Source organism: Podarcis raffonei, chromosome 2 (genome assembly GCF_027172205.1).
Source record: "Podarcis raffonei isolate rPodRaf1 chromosome 2, rPodRaf1.pri, whole genome shotgun sequence".
NCBI lineage: Eukaryota > Metazoa > Chordata > Lepidosauria > Squamata > Lacertidae > Podarcis > Podarcis raffonei.
Window position 1 is genome coordinate 109,667,166 of NC_070603.1, and position 19,918 is coordinate 109,687,083.

At 45.8% G+C, this 19,918-nt stretch overlaps 2 protein-coding genes across 5 annotated transcripts in view; both read left to right on the forward strand.

Annotated features, from left to right (window-relative positions):
* The first annotated feature begins 927 nt into the window (after nt 1–927).
* Nucleotides 928–11,655, forward strand: LOC128408609 (cholinesterase-like). 4 transcript variants are annotated; one of them, XM_053378555.1, is made up of 5 exons: nt 928–1,143; nt 2,181–3,684; nt 7,155–7,318; nt 8,416–8,486; nt 11,254–11,655. In XM_053378555.1, the coding sequence occupies exons 2-4, from the start codon at nt 2,189–2,191 to the stop codon at nt 8,457–8,459; spliced, it is 1,704 nt and encodes a 567-aa protein (XP_053234530.1). In that variant the 5' UTR covers nt 928–1,143; nt 2,181–2,188; the 3' UTR covers nt 8,460–8,486; nt 11,254–11,655. The 4 variants fall into 4 exon arrangements, with proteins under 4 accessions (XP_053234530.1, XP_053234533.1, XP_053234529.1 ...); XM_053378558.1 differs by having other exon boundaries at nt 8,433–8,486; XM_053378554.1 differs by lacking the exon at nt 11,254–11,655 and having other exon boundaries at nt 8,416–8,783.
* Nucleotides 11,656–17,081: 5,426 nt separating this feature from the next.
* Nucleotides 17,082–19,918, forward strand: part of PPP1R18 (protein phosphatase 1 regulatory subunit 18) — a 44,119-nt gene continuing 41,282 nt past the window's right edge. The window contains exon 1 of the mRNA XM_053378552.1: nt 17,082–18,737. The gene's annotated coding sequence lies outside the window, so the exon portion shown is untranslated. The remainder of the gene's footprint in view (nt 18,738–19,918) is intronic.

Consider the following 19,918-nt stretch of genomic DNA (forward strand, 5'->3'; position numbering starts at 1 on the left):
TTTGACTTCACCCCAGAGGCTCACTCCTCCATCATCTCCTGAGACTGACAGGTGCCAATTTAGTGCATCATGGATCCTACCCATCTGGATACGCAGGAGTAAGTGGGTAGGTACTGGCAGCAACTACCAGAGAGTAAGACACAGTGGCAGCCCTGCAGGGCTCTTGTATTGCAGTTGGGCAACAAAGGGGTATAAGAGGCTCTCTTGAGCTTCTCGCTGTCCTTCGTTCCAGGGTGGACCTAACAATGGCAGCAGTTCAAATGTTGTGAAAGAGGCAGTTCTTAACTGAAAACAGTATGGAATAAAAGCAGCTTATGCACTCCCATCAAATCTGGCATGGTGCTCAGTAATCATCATCATCTCCCCTCTGGTCAGTTCCAACACATATAAAAACACAATAAAACACCAGAGGAACGGCTTATGAAACCGATGGACTATGTTGAAATGGCTAAATTAATTGCCAAACTAAGAACTGCCAAACTACATGTATCACCCATACATGTAGTTGCAGGCAGGATTTGAAATATAAGCAGTCACTGGAAGATTTAATGAAAATGAAGTTTAGATAATAAATACATATGAATTGTAAAACAGCTAATAAAAAGAAGTAAAGTACAAACTTCAGGAAAGGAGGGGTAAATATCACCAGATAGGAATATCGCCAGACAGGACACACACACACTAAAACATCAAACATTAAAAACTTCCCAATACACTCTTGCATCTTTGCACTTGCGTACAAAAGGATCTCATGCCTTGTGGCAGAGAACTCTTGCACACAAATTATTATTATTATTATTATTATTATTATTATTATTATTATTATTATTATTTGTACACCGCCCATCTGGCTGGGTTTCCCCAGCCACTCTGGGCGGCTTCCAAGAAAGATTAAAAATACATTAAAATGTTATACATTAAAAACTTCCCTTTCTCAACTGCCCCATTTCACCTAGTACAACCCCTTTCCAACATTTCATTTGTTCTGTAGTCTCCTCCCACTCTGTATATATAACTTGATGAATCACTGTTCTTGGAATCTTTGCAACCAGTCTCTCGAATCCCTTTCCAAGGGAGCAAGGGAGACACCAAACAAGCTGAGAAGGATAAAAAAATAAAACCCACCAGGAAAAAGAGAGAGAGGTGAGTCTGTGCTGTCTTGGGAGATGCACACCTGCCTCAGGTGAGATATCTCACCTAGAGGATGTGGCACGGTTGGTCCATTTAGCTTAGTCTTGCCTAAGCTACATTGACAGGCAACAGCTGCCCAGGGTCTCTAACAGGAGTCCTTCCCAGGTCTACCTGAAGATGCTGGCGATTGAACCTTGGACCTCCTGCAAAGCAGATGCTCTTATCATTGAACTACAGCCCTTCCCTTAGTGTGGGTGGCAAGGAGAGGAAGCAGGGTTGGGGAGAAATAAAAGGGGATTGCAGAAAGGGAGATGGAGAGACACCCTGCTTACTTTTGGCTCCAGCCCTGATCACTGCTGGTGGCCCCTAGAAGATTAAGGTAAAGGGGAACCCTGACCATTAGGTCCAGTCATGACTGACTTTGGGGTTGTGGCGCTCATCTCACTAAATTTATTGGCCGAGGGAGCTGGCGTACAGCTTCCAGGTCATGTGGCCAGCATGACTAAGCCGCTTCTGGCAAACCAGAGCAGCGCACGGAAATGCCATTTACCTTCCCGCCGGAGCGGTACCTATTTATCTACTTGCACTTTGACGTGCTTTCAAACTGCTAGGTTGGCAGGAGCAGGGACTGAGCAACGGGAGCTCACCCCATCGCGGGGATTTGAACCGCCGACCTTCTGATCGGCAAGTCCTAGGCTCTATGATTTAACCCACAGCGCCACCCGTGGCCCCCCTAGAAGATTACCACTGAGGGAATGCGCCCCTCCAGAGGAAGAATAGGTTACAACTCCCCTGCTCTTAACTTTCGAGCTACCAGTAGCTGTCCTTCAAAACCAAAACTAGGCTTTAAAATAAGAAATTCTACCTCGGCTATTCAGAGGTGTTATGGGAACCACAAGAAGGAAGAGTGCTGTTGTGCTCATGTCCTGTTTTTGAGCTTCCCATGGGCATCCTGATCTAGATGGGCCAATCGACTGATCCAACAGGACTCTTCTTCTGAAATAGCGTGTTCTGTGTATTCTGCAATTTCTGGGATGTTTCCCTTTCAGCTGCTGCAATGGCCCCCCATCTCCTTCCTTGGTTCTTGTGCCTCATCCTTTCGCTGGTGGGACCCAGTTCAACTGCTGAAGATGACTTGGTGGTGGTGACCAGCAGTGGTTCAGTCCGGGGGAAACGTCTCCCATCTAGCTCTGGCAACGTCACGGCCTTTTTAGGTATCCCCTATGCTGAGCCCCCTGTAGGCAAGCTGCGCTTCCAGAAGCCCGTTCCTCGTCAGCCATGGAGCCAGGTCTTGGAGGCCACCAACTTCAGCAATTCCTGCCCCCAGATAGTTATTTCTGGCCCTCCGGATGCCGAAACATGGATGGCCAACACGCCCCTCTCAGAGGACTGTCTCTACCTCAACGTCTGGGTGCCCCATCCTCGGCCCTCCAAGCCAGCCGCGGTCCTTGTCTGGATCTATGGCGGGGCCTATTTTATTGGCACAAGCTCCCTAGTGATATACAATGCGGAATTCCTAGCTGCTGCAGAGAATGTCATTGTGGTCTCCATGAATTACCGCCTGGGGCCTCTAGGTTTCCTTTCGTTGCCACCAGCTGTCCCAGGGAACATGGGCCTGATGGACCAGCAACTTGCCATGTCTTGGGTGAAGCAAAATGCAGCTGCCTTCGGTGGAGACCCTACTCGGATAACCATTTTTGGCGTGAGTGCAGGAGGAGCCTCTGTTGCATTTCACCTCCTCTCACCAGGGAGCCAGCCTCTTTTCCATCGTGCTGTGCTAGAGAGTGGAGCTTCCGTCGCGGCCTGGGCTTGGCTGAATCCTGAGGAGGCCAAGAGAAGAAGTCAGAAGCTGGCCAAGAAGATGGGCTGTGCTCAAGAAGAGGTCCCTGCTTTGGTGAGATGCTTGCAGGGAAAGAACGCATCAGAGTTCCAAACCGCCCAGTTCCTTGTTGTGGACCCCACGGTGGTTCTGAATCCACCCTTTGCACCGACAACGGATGGGGAGTTCCTCACCGATGAGCCGCGGAAACTTCTAGAATCCAAGAACTTCACGGCTAAGCCTATCGTGATCGGTACCACCTCCGACGAAGGGTCTGTCTTCGTATTATATGCAAGCCTCTTTTTGAACACAACCAAAGACTGCCTTTTGACCCAGGAGCAACTGTTGAAGGGGCTGCAAATCACCGTCCGCAACACAACCAGCGACTTCATCAAAGCTGCAGCTGAGAGATACAGTCAGGCAGAACCTGAAGGCCCAGCAAGGTACCGTTCAGCCATGGTGAAAGCCTGCGGCGATTACCTTTTCGTCTGCCCAGCCACGGATGTCGCCACAGCAGTGACAGAGGCTGGAAGCCCCGTATACGTCTATACTTTCCGCCACCGCAGCACTGGCTCTGTTTGGCCTGAATGGCTGGGGGCCAGCCACGGAGCTGAGGTCCCCTATGTTTTCGGAACTTTGACGCTGTTGAAAGGAACCAAGGAAAAGCACACAAAGGCAGAGTTGGAGCTTATCTCCCGTGTCATGCGGTACTGGGCGGAGTTTGCCCGAAGCGGGTAAGAGAACTTTTTGGTTTCTCCTTTCAGTCACCCTTGCCTCAACAGCACAAAGACAGTCACTTCTCTATGAGTACGACAACTTAGCCAAAAGACTTGTTTATTGCTTTGAGATTGAAAACATGAAACTTATGGGTAACCCACAACTTGTGCGCATTCCATACCCTCCAACATTTCTCCAATGAAAATAGGGGCTTCCTATTCCATAATAATAATTTTATTATTTAGATCCCGCCCATCTGACTGGGTTGCCCCAGACACTCTGGCGGGCTTCCAACATACAGTGGTACCTCGGGTTAAGTACTTAATTCATTCCAGAGGTCCATTCTTAACCTGAAACTGTTCTTAGCCTGAAGCACCACTTTAGCTAATGGGGCCTCCCGCTGCTGCCTCGCCGCTGCAGCATGATTTTTGTTCTCATCCTGAAGCAAAGTTCCTAATCCGAGGTAATATTTCTGAGTTAGCGGAGTCTGTAACCTGAAGCGTATGTAACCCGAGGTACCACTGTATATAAAAAACGTAGTAAACCATTAAGCATTTAAAATCTTCCCTATGCAGGGCTGCCTTCAGATGTCGTCTAAAGGTTGTATAGTTCAGGGGTCAGCAACCTTTTTCAGCCGTGGGCCGGTCCAGTGTCCCTCAGACCATGTGGTGGGCCGGACTATATTTTGAAGGGGGGAAATGAACAAATTCCTATGCCCCACAAATAACCCAGAGATGCATTTTAAATAAAAGCACACATTCTACTCATGAAAAAACACCAGGCAGGCCCCACAAATAACCCAGAGATGCATTTTAAATAAAAGGACACATTCTACTCATGTAAAAACACGCTGATTCCCAGACCATCCGCAGGCTGGATTGAGAAAGCGATTGGGCCTCATCCAGCCTCCGGTCCTTAGGTCGCCTACCCCTGGTATAGTTACTTATCTCCTTGGCTTGAGAGGTGACATAACTCCACACCCTCCAAAATTTCTCCCATGAAAATAAGGACATCGTAAGAAAAAGCAGGACATTATGGGGTCACATCAGAAACTGGGACGGCTTCTGTAAATCCGGGACTCTCCCTGGAAAATAGAGACACTAATGTCAGAGAGTCTCACATTCAGCTTTACACGTTTGGCAAAAACCCCAAAAAAATTAAAAGGGGGTGGGAAATGGGTGGGTGTCCAGGACAAAAGACTTTGTCAATCCCGCCCGCCACTGAACCCAATATGTTTTGGCTATGGTTTTGGCAATGGTAAGTTGAGGGTGGCCTGTATAAAAGCCAAGCTCAAACTAAGATAAGGAAGCATTTCTGATATTCTCAGTGTTCAAAATTTTAGCTGATATCATAATTTGTGTGCATGCTAATTATAAATAATGTCATTATCTCAACCTCTCTGGATCTAGCTTGCATTTCTCTATACTAAGGTAGCTATTCTACTTATTCTATAACACCACACTTCTTTCTCCTGTGGGTTAAGGCAGGTGATCGCTAATAGCTAGTCACAATGAGCAGGCAAAACCGCAGAAAGCTGCTATGCACTGATAACACTGATTGCAAGAAGGGTTGTTTGTGCAAGTGCAGAGTTGCACAATTGACAGGCACTGCATTGCGTTTTTGTTGGGGATAGTTAGCAACCAATTAGTGTGAAAGCAGAGTGTTTCGAAATTTTGTACAAAGTACACGCACGCACACACACAAGTTAGCTATAATGCAATTGCATTACAGTGGTACCTCAGTTTTCAAACAGCTTAGTTCACGAACAACTTGGAATGCAAACCCTGCAAAACTGGAAGTAGGTGTTCCGGTTTTCGAACTTTTTTTTGGAAGCCAAATGTGCTCTGTTTTGAGTCCCCCTGTGTTTCCTGTTGCATTGCTAATTTGCATCCCCTCATTGTAATTCAAGCCTTCTGTTTCCAATTGCAGTGTTCTGAGGTGATATTTGGAGATTGAGACTTTTTCAGTTAATTTGTTTTTGTGACTGTGTGGATCCCAGTTCAGCTACTGATTGATTGATTGATTGATTGATTGATTGACTGATTGATTGTGTGACTGTGAAAATGGATAAAAGCCCCCCATCCAAACAATGACTATTATCAGTGCAGGTAAGAAAAAAAATTATTTTTTATTTTTATCATTTACAATACTGTTTCATTTATTTTATAGTACAGTACATTGTTTATTACTTTCATCTTATGGATCAATGGTCTCGTAAGATAGTAAAATTCATGTTAAATTGCTGTTTTAGGGATTGTTTTTAAAAGTCTGGAACAGATTAATCTGTTTTGCATTACTTTCTATGGGAAAACGCGCCTTGGTTTAGGAATGCTTTGGTTTGGGAACAGACTTTCCAGAACGGATTAAGTTTGAGAACCAAGGTACCACTGTATAGTTTTGAGATCTGGTTCTCACAAATCTGGAAATTAATATTTTAATGGACAAGCTGACAACTCGTGTACGAGAGAGTCAAACGGACAAGAAAATCACTACTTCTCAATCTACCAGGCAAAGTTTTATTACATACGTAACATTGACAGAACATAGTTACAGCCAAAACCACATGGCGATAGGTGGGAACTTTGTTTAACTGAAATGACTAAAAAGTTAAATTTAATTAAATAGACATTTGGTGCATTGCAGGGACGGGGGTGGGAGGGGTGGGAAACAGCTGTATGATCCACTGTTTATGACTGCAAATAAAGAAAAACAATGAGGGGGGAATGCATGCAAGTCCATGAAATAAGACTGCAATAAAGAAAATTCACCTTGAAAGAAAGAAAAATAGTATATGTTACATTATAGTAATTTAACACATTTAATTACTGCCTGGTCAGTCTAAAATAAATTTTAAAAAAGGAGATTGGATTAACAGAATCAGAAATAGCACTCCCATCTAGTATCAAAAATAGCCAATATTTTGGACTTTCTGAAATATTAGGAATGCCATTCCATCTTGAGTTTCACAGCATACTCTTTGTATATACCAGATTTCTCAGAAAGTGCACAAATCTGTCTCTTATTATGGAATCACAGATCCATTGGTTTCTGTGGTCTGTAAAAAGGAAACAGTTGCTCTTTTAACTGGAAATCATCTTTCTTCCTCCTCTACATGTTTTTGTGAAATCACAGCCTTGTTAGTCTTTGGCTCAATGAGCTCTAACCCAAGTTTAGAATATATAGCTGGCGATGATGAAAATGGGAGGCATGTTATCCCTCCCTCAAAAAAGGGCAACATTACACTAGCTTAATTATGAACATGAGCCAAGTATTTCACTGATACTCAACATGGTTGTTTCGGAAACTCTGTCAGATGGGCAGGGTACAAGTAATAAATTATATTATTATTATTATTATTATTATTATTATTATTATTATTAGCACTCCACACATGTCTAACACTGTTTTAAGAAAGCAGAGTGGTGTATCGTGTGCCTCACACAGGACCAGTGCTATTTGAACAATGATTTATTTGCTTCCCACTCAGCAATCCGACTCCTTCCCATGTCAACGAAACAAAATGGCCCGTCTACGACCCAGCACAGCAGAACTTCTTCGTCCTCAGCACGGACCCACCCCGTGTGATGGAGCCATCGCCGGCTCAGCAGTGCAGTTTTTGGAAAACACTCCCATCAGGGGCATCAAAGCCAGGTAAGTGGAAAGGGGGAACAGACAGGGCCAAACGCTTTCCTTGCAATGGTCACCTGTCATGGATTCTTTAGCTGAGATTCCTGCATTGCAGAGGGTTGGACTAGATGACCCTCGGGTCTCTTCCAACTCTGTAATATGAATAAATGTCGCCCACCACCATTCAGGCGTGGCTGTTTCCAGTTAAAACACAGTGATTTGGGTTTTACATAAACAAATTTCTCACTCGTGCACATATTCGCTTGGGGAGCTCATTCTCACCTCAGATATCTCTTGAAGGTCTTTTCTTTATGCTGACAGGCTTATTCAATTGCTTGCTGTCGTTTTTATATTTATTTTGCATTGCTTTATGTGCATTTTATTGTATTTCATCATCATCATCATCATTTATACCCCACCCATCTGGCTGGGTTTCCCCAGCCACCCTGGGTGTCTTCCAACAAAATATTAAAAATAGGATAAAACATCAGACATTAAAAACTTCCCTAAACAGGGCTGCCTTCAGATGTCTTCTAAAAGTCAGAGAGTTGTTTATTTCCTTGACATCTGATGGGAGGACGTTCCACAGGGTGGGCGCCACTACCGAGAAGGCCCTCTGCCTGGTTCCCTGTAACCTCACTTCTCGCAGTGAGGGAACCGCCAGAAGGCCCTCGGAGCTGAACCTCACTGTCTGAACTCATATGGGTGAGTGAAATCTAAATATTTTTGTAAATAAAATAAAAAATAGATCAGAAGCTCAGTGTGATGGTGGTAGCCCAGGGGAAGGGAAATTCTCTGAGGCAGCCCTAGGTTGTGGAATTCCCTACCCACAGAAGTGTCTTTGCATCTGGCACCTTCATTGCCTAGTTTTTTGTCATGTGCTGAAGACATAACTTTTTATGCTGGTCTTAGACACCTGGGAGATATATTCTTATGTCCTTATTTTTAGCATCCAACATATACTTACGACTTTAATGGTTGAAAACATTTTTATATTTCATTGCTGTAACCCACCCTGGGATCTTACAGGGAAGGGTTGGTAAGAAATCAAAATACTACTACTAATAATAATAAGAAGTTCATTTCCTCCTTCATTTGCCATTAAAAAAAAATCCAAGAAGATGTCTTATCCACACAGGAATATGAAAGGAAGGAGGAGCTGTGAATTAAGAGAAAGGCTTTTTTTTCACAGGTAAGTATCAGTAAGGATGGAGAGAAAGAAAGGATCTGGTTGGGAGTTGGGAGAAAGTAGTCCAATGGGACCAGTATAATTTTTTTGGTGGAATACAATTTTCTCCAGCCAAAATTAAGCGTTTAAAAGATCCATTTGATAAGATTTGATTGGGGAGCAATTTAAGCATCTGCTCCTGGAAATAATGGGGATTAAAAAGTGGTTAATTTGGGTTGGATTGTGGTTTATATTTACTTCAGTTTATGCCACCACACTGTCCCATTTGATTCAAGGGACTCGATACTATTTTTACATTGGCAGTTAGTTCTACGCAGAGAAGACCTGTTGAAATGAATGGAAATTACTAACTTAGGTTCCTTAAACTTCAACGGGCCTACCCTGAGGAAGACTTGGTTGAATGCAACTAAGTCAACATAACAGCACCTACACCCTCCCAGTCTTTACAGAAGACGGGTTACTGCACCGCTAGCACCTGGGCACCCCTTGGAGACGACAGGCAGGTTATAAATGTGAAATAATCACAATACATTCTGAACTGAAATAGGAGTGTAGCGCAAATGAGAACATTTTTCCTCCATAATTCTTTTTTTATATATATGGAGAAATCGTCATTTTCTTGACTGAAAATATTTGGACCGTCTCAGTCACCAGGATTTCCTCTTTTCAAACATTATAAAAATATGAAATCGTTGATATGAAACACACCAACATTTAAACCTAGGATGGAGAACATGTGACCTGTTACCCCCAGTGAGCATAGTCAATAGTCAGGATTGACTCTATTTCAGCAACATCTGGAGGGCCACATGTTCCCCACCCCTGCTTTAGGCCCCATCTGTGGTCTAAACCACTGAGCTTAGGGCTTGCCGATCGGAAGGTTGGCGGTTCAAATCCCCGCAACGGGGTGAGCTCCCGTTGTTCGGTCCCAGCTCCTGCCAACCTAGCAGTTCTAAAGCACGTCAAAGTGCAAGTAGATAAATAGGTACCACTCCGGCGGGAAGGTAAATGGCGTATCCGTGCGCTGCTCTTGTTTCGCCAGAAGTGGCTTGGTCATGCTGACCACATGACCCGGAAAAACTCTGTGGACAAACATCGGCTCCATCGGCCAGTAAAGCGAGATGAGCGCCGCAACCCCAGAGTCGTTCACGACTGGACTTAACTGTCAGGGGTCCTTTACCTTTAAACAAGACATGTAATGCAGTATCTGATACCACTTCAAACAGCCATGGCTCCCCCCCCCCAAAAGAATCCTGGGCGATGTAGTTTGCTAAGGACGTTGAGAGTTATTAAGAGACCCCTATTCCCCTCTCAGAGCTACACTTCCCAGAGTTCCCTGGGAAGGGAGCAGGATTGTTAAATGACTTTGGGAAGTGTAGCCCTGTGAGGGAATATGGGGTCTCCTCTCACAACCCGTAACAGACGGCATTTCCCAGGATTCTCTGTATATCCATGACTGTATAAAGTGGTACGATCCTGCTTTCAATGTATATTGCAGATGAGGCCTTATGCAGATAAAAGAGTCGGCAGTTTGGTTGAGGAACAAAACTTAGGAAAATATCCCGTTGATAGCTAAAGGGGAGGAGAAACCCACTTTTCCAGTTGTTCATGTAAAATCTCCAAGGGAACTGGCAACTACAGTGGTACCTCGGGTTACATACACCTCGGGTTACATACGCTTCAGGTTACAGACTCTGCTAACCCAGAAATAGTGCATCAGGTTTAGAACTTTGCTTCAGGATGAGAACAGAAATCGTGCTCCGGCGGCGCGGCATCAGCAGGAGGTCCCATTAGCTAAAGTGGTGCTTCAGGTTAAGAACAGTTTCAGGTTAAGAACGGACCTCCGGAATGAATTAAGTACTTAACCCGAGGTACCACTGTATAAACAAGGGAGAGAGTTCTAGACATGAGGCACCCTGACTAAAAAGGCACTGTCTCTTGTTGGCTTGCCACCCACTTTCGAAGGTAGGGACATTGAACGGAGCCTGTGAAGAAGGCTTTAACAATAACTGGGCAGGTACGTATGGAAGCAGGCCATCAGGAACCCAGTTCCAAGTTGTTTAAGCAGGGGTCAGCAAACTTTTTCAGCAGGGGGCCGGTCCACTGTCCCTCAGACCTTGTGGGGTGCCGGACTATATTTTGAAGGGGGGGAAATGAACGAATTCCTATGCCCTACAAATAACCCAGAGATGCATTTGAAATAAAAGGACACATTCTACTCATGTAAAAACACCAGGCAAGCCCCACAAATAACCCAGAGATGCATTTGAAATAAAAGGACACATTCTACTCATGTAAAAACACCAGGCAGGCCCCACAAATAACCCAGAGATGCATTTTAAATAAAAGGGCACCTTCTACTCATGTAAAAACATGCTGATTCCCGGACCATCCGTGGGCCGAATTTAGAAAGCAATTGGGCCGGATCCAGCCCCCGGGCCTTAGTTTGCCTACCCATGTGTTTAGGCCAGGGGTAGAAAACCTATGGCCCTCAAGATGTTGCTGAATTACAGGTCCCATAAACTCTGACCATTGGCCATGTTGGCTGAGGCTCATGGGAGTTTTGTAGTCCAACAACCTCAGGAGAGCCACAGGTTCTCAACCACTAGTTGGCAGGGGAAGATCAAAACCAGTACACCCTCAGAAATGTCATGGCTTGCACATGTGGTTTCGGGGAAGGTCTCCCAGGACACCCATTCGCAACCACACTGAGCTATCCTCCGCCTGTAAAAAAAGCTGCCGCTAACACCAAATGCTTTGTGTCCCGCAGAGTTGTCTGAAAAGATGCAGAAGAACCTATTATATGGAATTATAAAGCTTCGTTTTCACAGAAAGGGCTTGCTACTGCCTTGCAAAGACCTGCCTGAAAGCCAAGGTTGATTCTCCAAGGGCCGCAACTCTTCAAGATGAAGCAGAAGTATAGTGATAATTGATACCTCTGTTTTCTTTTTGTGAACTACTAGGCATCCCCAAACTCAGCCCTCCAGATGTTTTGGGACTACAACTTCCATCATCCCTAGCTAACAGGACCAGTGGTCAGGGATGATGGGAATTGTAGTCCAAAAACATCTGGAGGGCCGAGTTTGTGGGTACCTGACTTAGAGGCTTGCTTGCTTTTTTTACAGTCAAGTGGGATGTAACTTCTATGCAATAAATAAATCTTTGGGAAGCATTTTCCCAGCTTCGTATCCTTGCCTCTGCATTACAGCAACAAAGGTCAGCAATATAAATTGAAATTTTGTATGGAAATGGGTGTGAAAAGTTTAGCTTTAGTGGGGATATTCACGTTCTGCACAAAGGCCAAAGTTCAGAACCTCATATAGAGTTCGAGCTCAACAACACCTGGAGGGCCATACAGTCCCCTTTCCACATTTATAATTACATTTTTACCAGCTAGATTTATTATTACATTTATATCCCGTTTTCCGCCAAAAATTTCAAAGTGATGTGCATGGTTCTCCCCTTCCGCATATTTTCCCCTTAACAACCCTGTGAGGCTGAGAAGTAGTGACTGGCCCAAGGTCACTCAGTAAGCTTTATGGCTGAGTGGGGTCTTGAACTCTGGCCTACTGGGTCTTGGATTGTTTAAATGCAGCCAGTACAAGCATGGTATGTGTCAGTTATTTGGTTATTATAAAAGAAGAATTCATTGGATCCGTAAAAGAGAGCCCCAGCAGAAGTTTCGAAACACAAAATATGCAGCAAAGAAAAGTGTGGGAGTATGGGCTACTAAATATCCTGTTTTAAGTCGTTTACAACACTTCCCCTTTCTACCCTCTTAGAATAGAATAGACCACAGAGTTCGGTATGTTAAAATGGTTTTTACTTACAAACTTTCCAAAGGTCAGATTCATGCATTTTTCCATGCCACAGCAAGAAAACACAGGCAGACATTTTGGGTTACAAAATATAGTAAAACGTTTCTGAACAAGTGGTCTGAGCTTGGAGCGATCAAGCTCACACACATCCTATCTGGACAAGTTCACATGTTGGAAGAAGACAAAGAGGTGGAAAGAAAGCGAACAAAGAACCTTCCTAACCGTTTGCCACCAGAGGTGAGGAGGCAGAACCTGGTTGAGTCTACCGAAAAAGCTTACTCTATGGTCTTAGCCCTTTCATCCATTAACTAGAGCTAAGTATGCTGTTTTATATGAGGCTGTAATTATATCCCACAGCTTTAGTAAGAGAGGCCAGGGGCAAGCGATCAGCAATATTCTCTCCTTCAAAATGAATGGGGTGGTGTGAGAGCAGTACCACAGCCTTGAGTGTGCACACTTATCCCAGTATTGTCCATGCTCAGAATTTATGTAGAGTTTGTTTTAAAAAAAGTGGGACAAACTGAAGTGCGGAGTACAGTGGTACCTTGGTTCTCAAATTTAATTCATTCCTGAAGTCTGTTCCCAAACCAAAGCGTTCCAAAACCAAGGCATGCTTTCCCATTGAAAGTAATGCAAAATGGATTAATCCATCCCAGACTTTTAAAAACAACCCCTAAAACAGCAATTTAACACAAATTTTACTATCTAACGAAACCATTGATCCATAAAATGAAAGCAATAAATGTACTGCAATCACACAATCAATCAATCAATCAGCAGCTGAACTGGATTCCACACAGTCACAAAAACAAAACAAAAAGAGCCGCAAAAACAAAAATGCAAAAACAAAATAGCAAAAACAGACAGACCTCAGTGTAACACTCAAAATGGAAGTGTGGCACTCAAAACGCAGCACGTTCGGCTTCCCAAAAAAGTTTGCAAACCAGAACACTTACTTCCGGGTTTGTAGTGTTTGGGTTCCAAGTTGTTTGATTACCAAGGCGTTTGAGAACCAAGACACCACTGTACCTGAAATAGTCTCCTATCACACCAAACCCTCTTTGCAAAGGAATCCCGAGGAGGCAGTAATATTGGGCAGACACTAGGTGGCAGCATAATACTAAGCATCAAGAACAGAGACTTTTAACCCCAAATGTTTGGTGTATGGGAGCCTCCAATGAAATATCTGGCCACAAAGATAGGTATACTGTACTGACACCCTGCAGCTGGTGTGTATATTTCCCTCTGAAGTTAGTACAGTAAGAAGTTGTTCTTGTCAGGAAGAAGAAAGAGTATTCTGGCACCTTAAAAAATAAACAGATTTTTTATTCTGTGAGCTAGAGGAGCTTGCTCATGCCAGTGTATTGTCTGTAGCAGACAGTTACACACAACACTGGGGCCAAAAGGCAGCACTGGGTCTTTGGAAACCAGAGTCATAGAAGAGGCTTGTTTACACAACACACTCTACACAGGTATACGGGTGCAAGTGCTTATGTGAAAAAGGTATACTCTTGTTGATTTGTACACCTCAACTATTGTCTGCACAGACTGTACACATGTGAAGCTCTGCGTGTACGGTAAATAACTATGAGTGTACAGCTATTTGTGTACACAGACACACAGATTTTACACTTGCTGAATGGAATGGGTGAACACCCTTAAGAAAACTCCAGCTCCAGCTCTCGATGGCAATTTGTTGTTGTTGTTTAGTCATTTAGTCGTGTCCGACTCTTCGTGACCCCATGGACCAGAGCACGCCAGGCACTCCTGTCTTCCACTGCCTCCCGCAGTTTGGTCAAACTCATGCTGGTAGCTTCGACAATACTGTCCAACCATCTCATCCTCTGTCGTCCCCTTCTCCTTGTGCCATCCATCTTTCCCAACATCAGGGTCTTTTCCAGGGAGTCTTCTCTTCTCATGAGGTGGCCAAAGTATTGGAGCCTCAGTTTCAGGATCTGTCCTTCCAGTGAGCACTCAGGGCTGGTTTCCTTCAGAATGGAGAGGTTTGATCTTCTTGCAGTCCATGGGACTCTCAAGATTCTCCTCCAGCACCAAAATTCAAAAGCACCAATACTTTGGCGATCAGCCTTCTTTATGGTCCAGCTCTCACTTCCATACATCACTGCTGGGAAAACCATGGCTTTAACTATATGGACCTTTGTTGGCAAGGTGATGTCTCTGCTTTTTAAGATGCTGTCTAGGTTTGTCATTGCAAAAACAAACATGTGAAGTGTGAAAGCTCATTTTGCGGTCACGTGCCTAAAATCACAGCTTGCTTTGTAGCTCTGCTACAACAAACAAAAACATGGATCCAAAGCAGGGGTCCTCACAATTTTAATCAACCAAGCTCCCACATTTATCATGTAAACCAGGGGTGCCCAAACTTTTCTCAAAGAGGGCCAGATTTGATGTAGTGAACACACGTGATGGCTGACCAAAGTTGTTGCACTTTTTTAAGGATTTTACCCCAGGACATATACTGCCGCGGGGCTGGATTAAATCACCCGGCAGCCCGGACTAGGCCCCAATACGGACTTTGGACATGCCTGATGTAAACCTACCTCACCATCCATGCGTAGGACAGCACCATGTGTTGCAAAAGCATAAGTTGAAGGAACGCAGGCTCATGATCCATGCACTGGAACCTCAAGACTAGACTACTGCAATGCATTCTGTGTGGGGCTACCCTTTGGCTTGGTGCACAGGCTGCAGCTGGTGCAAAACACTGCAGGTAGACGGTTGATTATCATCAGCCCACAACTCCAGTGCTCATAAGTCTGCACTGCCTGACTTGACAGCTGTTAAGTTGTGGGTGAACATATCAGACGACACAACGATTCTTCAAGCAGCTCTTGTTTATTCACAGGCCAGGACAGAACTGAACTGAAGGGTTCAGTCAGCCTGCTTATATAGAGCTCCACTAGAACGCAACAGTAACCATTTTCTGTAACTATCCAATCACTGAACGTCACTTTTGATCCCTTATTTGCATAACTATCTACAGTATCCCCCTGCTGGCCCAGGGTGAGAACTTCAGTACATAACAACAGCTACTGGGCCAGGTTCAAGGTTCCTGTATTAATTTACAAGGCCCTTAATAATTTGGTCCTTGAGGATACCTCAAGGACCACCTAATGCCTTATATCCCAGCCCGATTACTGAGGTATTTGTAACTGTTAGCGGCCCCCAATGTCTGGGATGCATGGCTCATATTCTCCCCGAGCTGTGGGTGCAGTACTGTGTCCCCAAATTCATGAAACTCCCAGCTGAGGTCAGACAGGCCGCCAACCCTTTGAACATCTGGCACCTACTCAATACTTTTTTAAAAAAATTCCAGCAGGCATGTTAATTGAAGCTTGGTTTTATAATTTTAACTGATTTTTACTTTTTTGTATTGTATCTTTGTAAACCGCTCGCTTAGGGACCGTGGTAGTTGAGCAGTATATAAATTCCTTAAAACATAAATTAATAAACAAATAGTGCTTTCTGCAGGGCTATGCCATTGTTTCCCAAATTCAGCCCTCCAGCTGTTTTCGGACTACAATTCCCATCATCCCTGACCATTGGTCTTGCTAGCTAGGGATGATGGGAGTTGTAGTCTGAAAACAGCTGGGAAATGCTGACCTACGCAGATGAGTTAACTCACAGCTGACTCACAGGCTTGAACTCTGCACCCATCAGCTATGGGGCCGTGACTTCAACTCTGCCTTCTCCAGGGGCTGGCTGCACGAGGGAGTTATCTGGATCCAGTCCAGCAACATCTGTGCCTGACACACACCTGACAGCTGTGGGGTATGTGGGCACTATTTGCAGGAAAGAACTTTGCAGGCCTAACTTGGGACCCGAATCTAACCCACAAGTTGGAGGTTCCCTACTGGTTACAAGCAGTTTATTATTATTATTATTATTATTATTATTATTATTATTATTATTTGTACCCCACCACTCTGTGTGGCTTCCAGCAACAGATTAAAAATACATTAAAATGTCAGACATTAAAAACTTCCCTAAACAGGGCTGCCTTCAGATGTCTAAAAGTCAGATATTTGTTTATCTCTTTGACGTCTGACGGTAGGGTGTTCCACAGGGTGGGCGCCACCACCGAGAAGGCCCTCTGCCTGGTTCCCTGTAACCTCACTTCTCGCAGTGAGGGAACTGCCAGAAGGCCCTCAGTGCTGGACCTCAGTGTCTGGGCTGAACGATGGTGGCGGAGACGCTACTTCAGGTATACTGGACCGAGGCCGTTTAGGGCTTTAAAGGTCAGCACCAACACTTTGAATTGTGCTCGGAAACGTACTGGGAGCCAATGTAGGTCTTTCAAGACTGGCGTTACGTGGTCTCGGCGGCAGGTAGCAGCACTCCCAGCTTACGGACTGCACCGTGTAACAGGTGTCTGGCCCAGCGACCTAAGGCGGACAAGCCACTGAAACAGGCATTTCATAAATCCTGCAGGGCTCAATCTCTGTGTTTGTGTATGTGTGTTTTTCTGTTTTGCCCAAGGGTCTGGGAGTGGGAGAGAGCTCTTTGGCATGATGCTTTTAAAATAATTAGATTATCAACAAACAAACTTGATGCTACGAATAGCAATGTCAGGTGCTGCCCGGGGGGGGGCGGTCTACTCGGAAGTAAATACTGCGTCCAGGCGCAATTAGCGCCGATTTAAGGAGCACCAGGCTGCCCAAAAACCTCACCAAAGATATCGCTTCGTTGCAGAGGGAAGAGTTAGTGCACCGTGGAGGCTGGAAGGCTTCTATTCTACATGCGGGGGGGGGGTCGAGGAAAATGTGCTTCGTGGGGGGGGGTCGAGGAAGGCAAGGAAAGGAGCTGAGCTCTAACTATAGGCTCCCACGCTTGAGCAGGCCCGACTCGGTGGGGCGGACCACCCTCTCTTCTGGAGGAGGAGGAGGTTCCCATCCACGGCGTGGCCTCCCGCGCTCCTGAACGGGAAATCTCTGCAGCCCAAGACTCTCCGCGAGGCAGCTCCTCCCTTCCTGCCTTGAGCCGCCGCCAGCCGCGCCCCCCTCCCCAGTTATCTGCTGCCTGCCAAGCCCCGCCCCTCTTCATTGTCCTCCCCTTTCTGTTTATACACAAAGACCCCCATCTTCTTCCCCCTTCCCCTTCCTCCATCCCTAGCTTTTTTCCTCTCTTTCCTTTTTTTTTTTAAAAAAAATCTTTTCTCTTCCCCTTCTTTTTTTCCACCCTTTCTTTTTTCTCTTTCTCTCCCCCCCCCCCATCCCCGCCCTCCTGCCTTCCTGGGTTAAAGGATTTGAGCAATGGGTCTGGAGGTGGAGCTCGTCGGAGGATTAGAAGAAGCGGATGTGAGAAGAGATTGAGAGGGATCTCTCTCTCTTCTCTGCCTCGCTCTGTCGCTCCGATCCCGAAAACTTCTCGGAAAGAAGCAGAGGGAGGAGGAAAGAGGAGGGTTTGTTTTTTTCAAAAAAAGGGAACTAACCAAACCCCCTTCCTCCTCCCCTCCCAGCAACAATCCTGACTCAGACCCGCTTGGATCTGCCCTCCCTTCCCCTCGGCTTGGGGAAAGGAGGAAAAAGAGATCTGCTGCTGAAATCTACCGCCAAGCAGAGGACCAGCTCCGCCCGCGCCCAGCCACGCTCCCGGGGATCATGGGCCAAGCGAGGGATCCAGCCTGCCGCCTGCCCCACGCCTCCAGGACCTAGCTGGATTAAGACTCTCCTCGCGTGTTTTTGCGTATCGTCGGAATACGCTTTCCCCTCCGGCTCCTCTGAGCACTGGAGGTGGCTTTTCCCCCCCTCTTGGCGTCTTGAGGACAAGCCGCCGCTCCGGATCTGGGTTCTGATTTCGGAGCGGACGACCCTCCTGCCTTCTCGGACGCCTGGGTTCTAACGGAGCCGTGAAGAAATTCCACAGAAGGTGGAGCGGGGGAGAAGAAGAAGAAAGGATTCTTTTGATCTCGAAACTCACTGCTTTTCCCCTTCCAATTCTCGGGCACTTTGATTCTCTCCAGATACTGAAATAGATTATCTCTACAGTTGGCTAAAAAAAGGGGGGGGCTCCTTTGATCTCTTGGTTCCTCTCCGGACTCCTGGGTTCTGTCGACTTATTGGAACGCTCCACCATTTTAATTATTTATTTTTTATGTCTATAATCCTCTTTCCTCCCGAGCTCCCGGACTGCTGAATTCTCGGGATTTTCTGAATATTAACAAATTCTTGTTCTACAGACATCCAGCCACCTCTCTCCATCCTTTTGGGTTTCCAGCTTGAGATTTGAGCCCATCTCCCCCCCCCCCCGCCGCCGCCTTGGGCTTTGTGCTGATTTCCTCATCAGGGATCCTGGCTTCCTGACCCAGTTAAGAACTTTTAAGAGGAGGAGTTAGGTACCAAAGTCAACTCGGCACCTCCATCGTTGCTGGATTTAAACTCCTGGAATCGCTTGAAATTCTCGCATTCGGACTCTGGTAATTTTGACATTTAATTTTACCTCATTTGCACGCGGCCTCTTGCAGCCCCACAAACCCACTTTTCCTTTTCAGTCATCCACTGGGGGGCATCCTGATCAGTTTCTGCCAACAGGCAGGAGAAATCGGAGGCGTTCGGGATTTATTTTATCCCAGTTATTTAATTACAGCTTACTTCCTGTCAATAATATTAATCTCCCCCCTACCCCCCCCCATTGCCAATCGCATGGGTCCTTGGTGACCTTCTGAACCCGAACCATTCCCCTCCTCAGGTTCAGATGAAAATAATTCCTTCCCCCACCCCCAATTTGTGAGCCAAAAAAATTGCCTCCCAAACTATAACCCTGTTATCTGAGATTATTTGCCACTACTTGGTACCAAGACCTGCATGTTTTAATTTAGATCAAGTAAGGAGGATGGCCTGTCAGCCCTTGGCCTGTGCACACACTTGCCTCTTCAGATTAGTCTGTGCCACTGTTCCAATCTGGATTAAACAGCCTGGAATAATTTCACCACCCCTGGTTTATTACTCCCTGTCACCAATAAGAATTAAAAAGCACACCTGCAGCATGAATAGCCATTGAGTGGGTTTTCAGAACAGTGGTACATAGGGAGCTACCTTATTATGAATCAGGCTCTCCAGGGTGGACATCCTCTTCCCCATCTCTTTAACCACTCTGGCCTCCTCTACAAAACTATGGCTGCAGCATGCCACACTGCCCACCCCCTTTCTCCTTCCTTCAGTGGTGTGGCGCCTGAGCTCCTTGCGTGAAGATCCACGTGGAGAGCTGTCACCGCCCCAAGGCAGGGGAGGCAGCATATGGTGTGGGGTGTGTGTCTGGGTGTGAGCCGGAAAAAAGATGAGTGGGTTGCGTGCAGGGAAAGAAGGCAACTCCCAGGTGGAGCTCCTCGAAAGAGGGCTTTTCATCTCCACGCCCCTTCCTGAACGGACCCTCACAGTTATCTTTCCTTCCCAAGTTCCTCCATTTTCTTCTTCATCGTCTTCCTTCCCTGAATCTGTCTTGCTCCCCCTTCCTTCTTTCCCAACCCTCTTTCCTCACTGCAATTACAACTCCTTCCTGCCTAGCTAACCCCTTTCCTTTCATGCCTTCCCCCCTCCCTCCTTCAATCACATCCCCATTCCCTTTCTCTCCCTCTCACAAGCCTTTTCCCATCTACTC

Bases quoted from the DNA above. Each gene is read 5' to 3' on its own strand.
- LOC128408609 (XM_053378555.1), top strand. From the start codon at position 2,189: ATGGCCCCCCATCTCCTTCCTTGGTTCTTGTGCCTCATCCTTTCGCTG. The intron at 3,685-7,154 runs GTAAGAGAACTT...CTTCCCACTCAG, and splicing joins GCGGAGTTTGCCCGAAGCGG to CAATCCGACTCCTTCCCATG. The intron at 7,319-8,415 runs GTAAGTGGAAAG...AAATCCAAGAAG, and splicing joins ATCAGGGGCATCAAAGCCAG to ATGTCTTATCCACACAGGAA.